This window comes from Varanus komodoensis, unplaced genomic scaffold (genome assembly GCF_004798865.1).
Source record: "Varanus komodoensis strain SLA01 unplaced genomic scaffold, ASM479886v1 scaffold23, whole genome shotgun sequence".
Lineage (NCBI taxonomy): Eukaryota > Metazoa > Chordata > Lepidosauria > Squamata > Varanidae > Varanus > Varanus komodoensis.
Window position 1 is genome coordinate 17,167,761 of NW_025335627.1, and position 10,385 is coordinate 17,178,145.

Genomic DNA, 10,385 nt, shown 5'->3' on the forward strand with positions numbered 1-10,385 from the left:
ACAGTTTCTTGTGATCCACACAATCAAAAAATTTAGCATAGTCAGTGAAGCAGAAGTAGATGTTTTTCTGGAACTCCCTAGCTTTCTCCATGATCCAGCATATGTTGGCAATTTGATCTCTAGTTCCTCTCCTTCTTCGAAATCCTGCCTGTACTTCTGGTAATTCTCAGTCCACATGCTGCTGGAGCCTAGCATAACTTTGCTAGCATGTGAAATGAGTGCAGTGGTGCAGTAGTTTGAACATTCTTTGGTTATTGCCCTTCTTTGGGATCAGAATGTAAACTGACCTTTTCCAATCCTGTGGCCACTGTTGAGTTTTCCAAATTTGCTGGCATATTGGGTGTAGCACTTTTACTGCATCATCTTTTAGGATTTTGAATAGCTCAGCTGGAATATTGTCTCCTCCACTACCTTTGTTGTTGCTCAGACTTCCTAAGGCCCACTTGACTTCACATTTCAGGATGTCTGGCTGGAGGTCAGCTACCATCCCATTGTGGTTATCAGGAATGTTAAGCTCTTTCTTGTATAGTTCCTCTGTGTAACCTTGCCACCTCTTCTTAATCTCTTCTGCCTCTGTTAGGTCCCTGCCATTTTGATCCATTATCATGCCCATCGTTGCATGAAACGTTCCCTTCATAGCTCCAATTTTCTTGAAGAGATGTCTGGTCCTCCCTATGCTATTGTTTTCTTCTATTTCTTTGCACTGTTCATTTAAGAAGGGCTTTTTCTAACTATTCTCTGGAATTCTGCATTTAATTGGGTGTATCTTTTTCTTTCTCCCTTGCCTTTTGCTTTCCTTCTTTCCTCAGCTATTTGTAAAGCTTCCTCAGACAGCCATTTTGCTTTCTTGCATTTCTTCTTCTTTGGGATGGTTTTAGTTACTACCTCTTGTACAATGTTGCAAACCTCCGTCCATAGTTCTTCAGGCACTCTGTCTGTCAGATCTAATTCCGTAAATCTATTTGTCACCTCTACTGTATATTTATCAGGGATATGATTTAGGTCATACCTGAGTGACCTAGTGCTCTTCCCTACTCTCTTCAATTTAAGCCTAAATTTTGCAACATGAAGCTCATGATCTGAGCCACAGTCAGCTCCTGGTCTTGTTTTTACTGACTGCATAGAGCTTTTCCATCTTTGGCTGCAGAGCACATCTTCAGTCTGATTTCTGTGTTGACCATCTGGTGATGTTCATGTGCAGAGTTGTCTCTTGGGTTGTTGGAAAAGAGTGTTTGCTATGACCAGCGTATTCTCTTGGCAAAATTCTACCAGCCTGTGCCCTGCTTCATTTTGTACCCCAAGGCCAAACTTGCCTGTTATTCCAGTTATCTTTTGACTTCCTACTTTAGCATTCCAATCCCCCATGATGATAAGGACATCATTTTTTGGTGTTAATTCTAGAAGTGTTGTAGGCCTTCATAGAATCGGTCAACTTCAGCCTCCTCAGCACCAGTGGTTGGGGCATAGACTTGGACTATTGTGATGTTGAATGGTTTGCCTTGGATTCAAACTGAGATCATTCTGTCATTTTGGAGATTGTATCCCAGTACTGCTTTTCCTACTCTTTTATTGACTGTGAAGCCTACTCCATTTCTTCTGAAGGATTCTGGCCCACAGAAGTATACTTGATGGTCATCTGAATTAAATTCACCCATTCCCATGCATTTTAGTTCACTGATTCCCAAGATGTCAATGTTCAGTCCTGTCATCTTCTGTTTGACCATGTCCAGCTTGCCTTGATTCACAGATCTTACATTCCATTTTCCTATGCAGTATTGTTCTTTACAGCATTGGACTTTCCTTTCACCACCAGATACATCTACAACTGAGTGTCCTTTCGGCTTTTACCCAGGCGCTTCATTCTTTGTTGCAGTACTAGTACTGGCCCTCTGCTCTTCCCCAGTAGCACATTGGGCACCTTCCGACCTGAGGGGCTCATCTTCCGGCGTCATATCTGTTTGCCTTTTGGTACTATCCATGCGGTTTTCTTGGCAAGGATACTGGAGTGGGTTCCCATTTCCTTCTCCAGTGGATCACTTTTTGTCAGAGCTCTCTGCTATGACCTGACTGTCACGGGTGCCTCCGCATGGCATAGCTCATAGCTTCATTGTGCTACGCAAGCCCCTTCACCACGGCAAGGCATTGATCCATGAAGAGGGAGGGGGCGGTCATGCTTATGCTGTTACCTTTCAAGCACTCAGCCCTGGATGCAATTGTTTCTGGCCATTAGGTACATGATCTTCAAGGCAATGAGTGTCTCATGCTCCCTTTGAGAGCTTCATAATGCACTTGGAGTGCTGTTGTCAGCCGTAGACCTGGGTTATGCTGTTGTTGGCTTCCATCACAAATAAGCAACATATGTTTCCACAGTAAATGGGGATTCCATAAAAATAAATAATAAAGAATTAGACAGGCCTTAGTTTTCAAGGATATAACCCTGTCACAGTTTCTATGGTAATGGGAATAGGTATGCTTTTCTTATTGTTTATTCTCTTACCAATCATTTACTTATTGTAGGCTACATATAATTGTTGCATTTCATTAGGTGAGAGAGAGAGAAGGAGAGCTTTCAAAACTAAATTGTAGCAGATGTTGAGGTATCTTGGCACATGTGTCATTTGAGAAGTAAATTTTTTAGCGTACTTGCATGTATTGTTAGTTGCGAAGTCGCATCCAGTCCTTCATGACCCCACATTCCTCCTGACTCTCCTATTTTCCACCATCCCCCAGAGTCCACCTAAGCTCACATCAACTGCTTCGGTGACTTCATCTAGCCACCTCATTCTCTGCCGTCCCTTTCTTCTTTTGCTGTCAATTGTTCCCAGCATTAGGCTCTTCTCCAGGGAGTCCTTCCTTCTCATTAGGTGGCCAAAGTATTTGAGTTTCATCTTCAGCATCTGGCCTTCTAAAGAGCAGTCAGGGTTGATCTCCTCTAAGACTGACTGGTTTGATCTCCTTGCAGTCCAAGGGACTCGCAGGAGTCTTCTCCAGCACCACAATTCAAAGGCCTCAATTCTTCGGTGCTTAGCCTTCCTTATGGTCCAGCTTTCACAGCCATACATTACAACTTGGAAAACCATATCCTTGACTATACACACTTGACTATATGCACCATAGCCTTGACTACACGTATGTGCTTGTAGGGGCTGTTATTTAAATAATATTTGTGCATGTGGATTACAGTGATGAAAATAAGATAGATGGTCTCAATTAGTGGTATAATGCTAATGTTCTTTTAAAATACATAAGCTAGATAATGATTAATGTAGTTTGTTTTTTTCCATTTGCAAATAAAATTAGTAGTTGTATGTACAACTGTGATTTCCCAAACACCTGAATGCCAGTCATCCTTTTATAGCATAAGCCTTCTTCCAATGACAAATTGCAATTTTCTTGCAGTTTGTAACAAAAGATTATTAATATGAAGAAAAGCTAGCTAGCTTTGGAAAATACAAACCTGAAGTTCTGTTGAAATGCCAGTAATTATACCCAGTCATTTGGATTGTATGTTAAAGCTGAACTTTGTGAATGGGTATCTAAATCTTGTTTCTGGGATGTTCAACATTTGTACAGTGGTACCTTGGCTCACGAATGCCTCACTTCATGACTAAACTGGGCCATGGACATAAATTTCATAAAAATTTTGCCACAGGTCACAAACTCTGCATCGGGTGACAATCACAAGCATGCCTGCCTTCCCTGCACGGGCGCGATCACGATCGTGCTGGGGGGGATGGCCGCGATTGCACCCACCTCCCCCCACCCGCCTGCATGGGCGGGGGAGTGGCTGCAATCTTTGTTGTTCTTTGTCACTTTGCTTCAATTTTTTGTGAGTAAAAAAAGTAGTTGCAGAACGGATTAACCTTATTTACTTTGACCTTTATGGGGAAATTTGAATTGGCTCACGACCAGTTTGGGTCATGACCAGAGTCCTGGAATGGATTATGTTTATGACCCAAGGTACCACTGTATTTGTATTTCTCAAAACTCTGAAATATAACGAAACTATTTGGGTTCTAAGAAGATGTTCTGTATTTACGTACAGCTAGATTAATCTCTGGAGGCAGCACTTCTTTGGTAGTCTTCATATTTGACCAGTGATAGTTCTGGAAATGGTTTTTAAAGAAGACCTAGTAGTACCCCTCAGCATCCAGAGAAGAGGGTTCATGCCTTAGGGGGAGTGATGCAGTTCTGCAATTCAGAATAATTGTGATCCGGTATAACTACTTTCAATAGTAAAGTGGGTGAAGGATAGCTTACAGAAAGCTAGTATCAGTTCTTATGCATTGCAGTACAAATGTGTGGATCATGTTAGCAATACTTCACATGCTTACCTGGGAGTCATTCCCATTAGGCATGTGCAGTATAGTGCTGCACCTCCACTAATGAGGAACACATTCCCTCCAGCCACACTTCATTAGAGCCTCTTGCCCCCTGATCCCATGCTGTTGTGATTTTGCCTCCACATGTCATTAGTTATCTACTGGTTTTTACACTTCCTAAATGTTCCACTGCAATTCTCTGCTCAAAGAACACATTAAATGCATTTAAACCTGTATACAATGAGAGAAAATGTATTTAAAGTCATGCATTGAATTGTAATAGGTTGTTAAACAGTTGTTAAACAGATTAATGCAGAAACAGGGTGGAATGGATTTATAGACAAGCACCTGCAGAAGTGACACAGATGGGAAATAGAATGATTCATCCATCACTAGTACAGAAGTGTTTAGAAATATATTTAAGAGTTGCTGACTCAAATTTCAGCTCCACCATGAACTTATAGGATGACAAAGTAGACATTCTATTTCTTAGCCATCATCAAACTCCTTCTGCCATGTATGTATGTATGTATTTATTTATTTAGAGTATTTGTATGCCATCCCATCGCATAGCCTCGGGACGGCTTACATAAAATAAAATAAAACATAATACAAATAAAATCCAGATCCACCCTGGCTGCAGATTAAAACCTATAAACTGATGTTAAAAGTTATTAAAATATTGTTGAAATAAAAAGGTCTTAGCCTGGCGCCAAAAAACAAATAATGACGGCACCAGGCAGACCTCTCTGGGGAGTGCATTCCATAGGTGGGGTGCCACCACAGAGAAAGCCCTCCTCTGGGTACTTTGCCTCCTAATGTCTTTCACGGAGGGTTCCCGAAGGGGAGCCTCTGCTGCCTCTCTCAGGGGGCGAGAGGGCAAATACGGAAGAAGGCGTTCCTTTAGGTATCCTGGTCCCAAGCCGTTAAGGGCTTTATAGGTAATAACCAGCACCTTGAATTGAGCCCGGACTTTGATGGGAAGCCAGTGAAGCTGGTAGAGGACTGGTGTTATGTGAGAGTAACGCCCATTCCCTGTCAGCAACCTGGCTGCTTTATTTTGCACCATCTGAAGTATACAGACTGTCTTCAAGTGCAGCCCCACATAGAGTGCATTACAGAAATCCAACCGGCAAGTAACCAGTGCATGTGTCACTGTCACTAGGCAATCGTCCTCCAGGTAGGGACGCAGCTAATGGATTAACCGAAGCTGAAGGAAAGCGCTCCTCACCACTGCAGTCACCTGAGCTTCCAGGGACAGCTCTGGGTCGAGGAGCACTCCCAAGCTACGGACCCTGTCCTTTAGAGGGAGTGCAACCCCATTCAGGGCAAGGTCCAAGTCACCTACCCAGGAGCTCGAACCACCCACCAACAGGACCTCCGTCTTGTCTGGATTGAGTTTCAGCCTCACCTGGATCGGTTGAAAAACAGAGGTAGAGCTGGGTATCATCAACATACTGATGATTCTGCAGCCCAAACCTCCTGATGACCTCTCCCAGCAGTTTCATGTAGATGTTGAATAGCAAGGGAGGCAAAATGGACCCCTGCAGTATTCCATGGCATAGCTGCCATGGCACAGAGCCAAAGTCCCCCAGCACCACCTTCTGGAATCGGCTGTCGAGGTAGGAATTATGCCTTTCATTTTACAAGAGAATTGTAATAATTAAGTGAGTTAATAGCCTGTTTTGCAGGTTGGTTAACATGTCACCATGACTTGCTATCTTCCTGTCTGTGTTGATCTGATTTGTTTAATTATTCTCACTGGCTTGAATTCTCGTGATATGCAAATCCAGTGAGGGTCACTTGTAGGGGTGGGTAACAAACCATCCTACAGCTCATGGGTTCTGAGTAGTTTTTCATCCTTCCCAACAAGCCATCTTTGCCAGGTTCATACAGCACAAGATGCCACACCAGAGCAGGCAATTATGTAAATTATGCAGGGTAGTTTACAAACCACTTTGACTTGATAACTACTGTGTGATCATGTGAACCATATCACTGGGCCAGTTTGCCCACTGTGGGTTAGTTTCCATATGTACTTGTGTTCTGGCTAAGCTTTTTAAAATGCTGGCATTTTAAGGCATAGGAGAGGGCATGCCATAGCTTATCATTACATACAAACCCAGTGAGGATAGGTGGCTGGAGTAGTTAACAAATCACCCAGCAACCCGACAGCAAAATGACCTGGTTCATACAATCACTTGGTCATGTGAGTTGCTCATGGGCTGCATGGGTTGCCTTATTACCTTCATGGCACATGGGTTGCTGCATTGTCCTAACCTGTTGAAAAGCACAGTAGAGATGTCTTCAAAATCAGTCTAGAACCCATGGCTTCTTGCAACATTCTGGAGTGGTTGAAGCCACCACCCACTGTGTACCTTGCCAGGTTCGGACAATAGAATAACCTGCATGCTGTGAGGTAACTAAGCAAATCATGCAGGGATTGATTGAAGTCACTGATTAATGTCAGCTATCCAGGGGACCTTCTTAGTGGTTGCCCCTAAACAGTAGAATGGCCTGCAGGGGGAGATATGTCAGATATCCCAGTCTGCTACTTTCAAGAGGGAGGCATCTCCTTTCATTGGAGGCATCTCTTCCAATAGGCCTTCCCAGATTAGTTTTATGCTTGGTTTTAATTTAAGTTTGAACTATTGTTGGCTTTTATCTCTTGTAAACTGCCCAGAGCCTTTGGGAATGGGGTGGTATATAAAAATCTAAATAAATAAATAAATGTTACTGTGTGAACCTGGCCAGTCTGTGTTCTGGGTGTTTTGTCAACCATCTCAGCTGCTCACCCTTGCCAGGTTTGCAGGCAGCGAAAAGTCACACCCTGCAAGGATATTGGGGAAATTCTAGAGTGCTTAATAAGACATCATGCAAACCAGGCATATGTAAGGTTTTTTGAATTCCTAGAACAAGTGCTATATAAACATTAAATGGCATTACAGAGTAAATTTCCAAGTTGTTCCATAACAGGTCCCATACTATGTAAGATAGCTATTCATATTGAAGTGATAAACAAAGCAGGAATAGTTAAATCACAATGGAATGGAAGTATATGGACAGACATTGCAGATAGTTAATGCTGAATTTATTGCATTTTAACACTCCTGATGTATGCTCCCCATGCATCTGATCAAATGGATTCTAGTCCATGAGCTAATGATATAGCAACATTGTTAGCCTTTAAGGTGACATAGGATGTTTCCTTACCTTACTTTACAGAAAACTTCAAAATAAGAAGGTGTACGTTGAAAGTTTGCAAATACTGACCACGACTTCTCTCCCCCTCCCCTTCTCTCTCTTTCTAGAATTTTTCCCAGGGAGTATCTTTTTCAGCAGATCCATCTGTATTCCCTAGCAGATCTCCAACAGGTAAATGATCTCAGATTGTCCAGATATTCTGTGTGAGTTTATCCAGCTCAGTTTTGCTCAGATTTTCTTGTCTTAATGAGCTTTTCCAGGCCAAGAAAAAACATTTGAAGCCTTCCCCAAATAATAGCTAAAAGAATATCTTAGTCATTGCTTGCTTACTTATAATCAGTCATGACAAAGGGATTTAATCTCTCAGTGCTTTAGCTGAGTGTGACAGTACTGCAGAATAGTTGGTCATGGAACTGACTAGATCACTCTGGATTTAACACTAAGCAGTGTCACAAAGAATTACTACAAAATGTAGATGTTGTAGAACCGATTGGAAACTGCAGCCACAGTGCTATTAAATTTAATATATATTTAAGTGGAAAATGGACAAAGATGTCCAAAATAACCATATTTGACCTCAAAACAGGAAACTTCTCTAAAATGGGGGAGCTGATATAAAGAAATTGAAAGGGGGAGTTTATTTCATTTAAATCCTGCCCAATAACTGAGGTTAAAACCCTTGAAATGCAGAAAAGGGCAACTACCCTACAAGGAAATGTTACAACATATGGAATTATTAAGTTTGTTAAAACGTGGGTAAAGGGAAAGATGGTAGAAATGTATAGAATTGTGCACAGTATGGAAAAGTGGATAGGGAGACATTGTTCTTCCCTTCTCATAATACTAGAACTCAGTGGGGTCAGCCCATAGAAACATAGAAACAAAGCAAATCAGAAGGGTCCTCCCAGGCCATCTAGTCTGACCCCTGGCTCCGCTCACGACATGCCCACCATGTGCATGGCTAGCCTATCTTTGAACACCCTCACCAATGGGGCCTCAACCGCCTCCTGTGGAAGCCCATTCCATACCCTCGGGGTCCTAACTGTCAGGAAGTGCTTCCTGGCATCCAAATGGAACCTTGGCTCCCTAAGCTTTGCTCCATTGGAGCGCGTCCTGCCTTCCTCTGCAGGGGAGAACAGGTCTCTACCCACCTCCGTGTGACATCCCCTCATATACCTGTATGTCGCCAACATATCCCCTCTGAGTCCTCTTCTCCAGGTGGAAGAGACCCAGTTCCCTCAGTCTCTCCTCATATGCATCCCCTGCAAACCAGCCACGCCCTGCAAACCGGCCACTAACCTTGCGGCTCTAACTTGGCTATCTTCTTCCTGTAATAAGGGGCCCAAAACTGAGCACAATACTCCAGTTGTGGGCGCACCAGAGTCGTATAGAGTGGTAGTAATAACTCTCTCGATCTAGAAGCCACACTTCTGGCTATGCAACTAAGGGTGGCGTTCGCTCTCTTAACCACCGCATCATACTGCTGACTCATGTTTAGCCTGCACTCAACCAGCACCCCGAGGTCCCTTTCACAAGCGCTGCTCTCCAGCCATGGGGCACTTTGTCAAAGGCCTTGCTGAAATCCAGGTATACTACATCCACTGCTTCCCCTCCATCTAGCCATCTTGAAACCTTGTCGTAGAATTCCACAAGGTTTGTCTGGCGGGACCTGTTTTTGCTGAAACCGTGTTGTGTGGTCACCAGCCTCCCTTCCCTATCCAGCATCACTAGATCTCTCACTATTATGAGCCTTTCCATTGTTTTTCCTACAATGGATGTGAGGCTAACTGGTCTGTAATTCCCCATGCCCCTTCTACTACCCTTTTTGAAAATTGGGACCACTGACGCCACCCTCTAGTTCTCTGGAATTTCACCTGTTCTTCACGAGGCCTCAAAAATGGAGGCCAGCAGGCGTGAGAGAACCCCTGCCATCCCTCTAAGTACTCTTGGGTGTAACCCATCAGGACCTGGCACCTTTGTAATGTCCAGTGCCCTGAGGAGCCTCTCAACTTCTAGGGGGTGACTCTAATCTGTGCCCCAGTCCCCAGCGTCATCTAATCTCCTATGTGAATCTCTCTAGTCCTGCCTTGGGGAGAACACAGAGGCAAAATAGTCTAGCATCTGTGCCTGTTCCCTCGTATCAGTGACTGGATCTCCTTCCTCCTTATTTAGCGGCCCCACTACTTGTCTCTCCTTCCTCTGCCCAATTATATGCTGAAAGAAGCCCTTTTTGTTGCTCTTGATATTCTTGGCAAGTCTCAGCTCATAATCAGCCTTAGCCTTGCGAAGAATCCTTCTGCAATGGACCTCCTTCTCCGGGTATACCCTTTTGTCTGTTTCCCCCAGTACCCATTTCCTATGGAGGTTCCTCTTGCGTCTAATCCCTCTAAGCACCTCCTTTCACATTCATGGTGGCACTCTCCTTCGCCTCCCCCGCTTACTAACTAGAGGTATCGTCAAGGCTTGTGCCTCCAAAACCTCCCTTTTGAGTGGCATCCACCCCTCCTCAACTCGCTTGCCTTCCAGTAACCTATCCCAGGAGACTTTCCCCAGTCTGGCCTTCAGTTGGCCAAAGTTGGCCCTCTTGAAGTCCCAGCTTCTAGTGCTCAACCTGCTGAACGTCCCCGTTCCCCAGATCTCAAAGCAAAGGATGGAGTGATCACTCGCATCCAGAGCTCCCCTAATCTGTACTTCATCTATCAGCTCCTCCCTATTGGTCAAGACCAAGTCAAAGATGTTTTCCCCCCTCGTCACCTCTCGGACCCTCTGTGTGAAAAACCCTCCCTCTATAGCTTCTAGGAAGCGATGTGACCTGGCTGTCACCGCCGAGTGAGTCTCCCAACTAATATCCGGGAGATT

General features: G+C 44.0%; 1 protein-coding gene across 5 annotated transcripts in view; it reads left to right on the forward strand.

The window, feature by feature from the left end:
• Nucleotides 1-10,385, forward strand: part of PLEKHM3 (pleckstrin homology domain containing M3) — a 130,712-nt gene that overhangs the window by 80,366 nt on the left and 39,961 nt on the right. For all 5 annotated transcript variants that reach the window (XM_044431860.1, XM_044431863.1, XM_044431864.1 and 2 more), the window contains exon 6: nucleotides 7,634-7,697. In XM_044431860.1, the coding sequence (XP_044287795.1) occupies nucleotides 7,634-7,697 (64 nt within the window). The remainder of the gene's footprint in view (nucleotides 1-7,633; nucleotides 7,698-10,385) is intronic.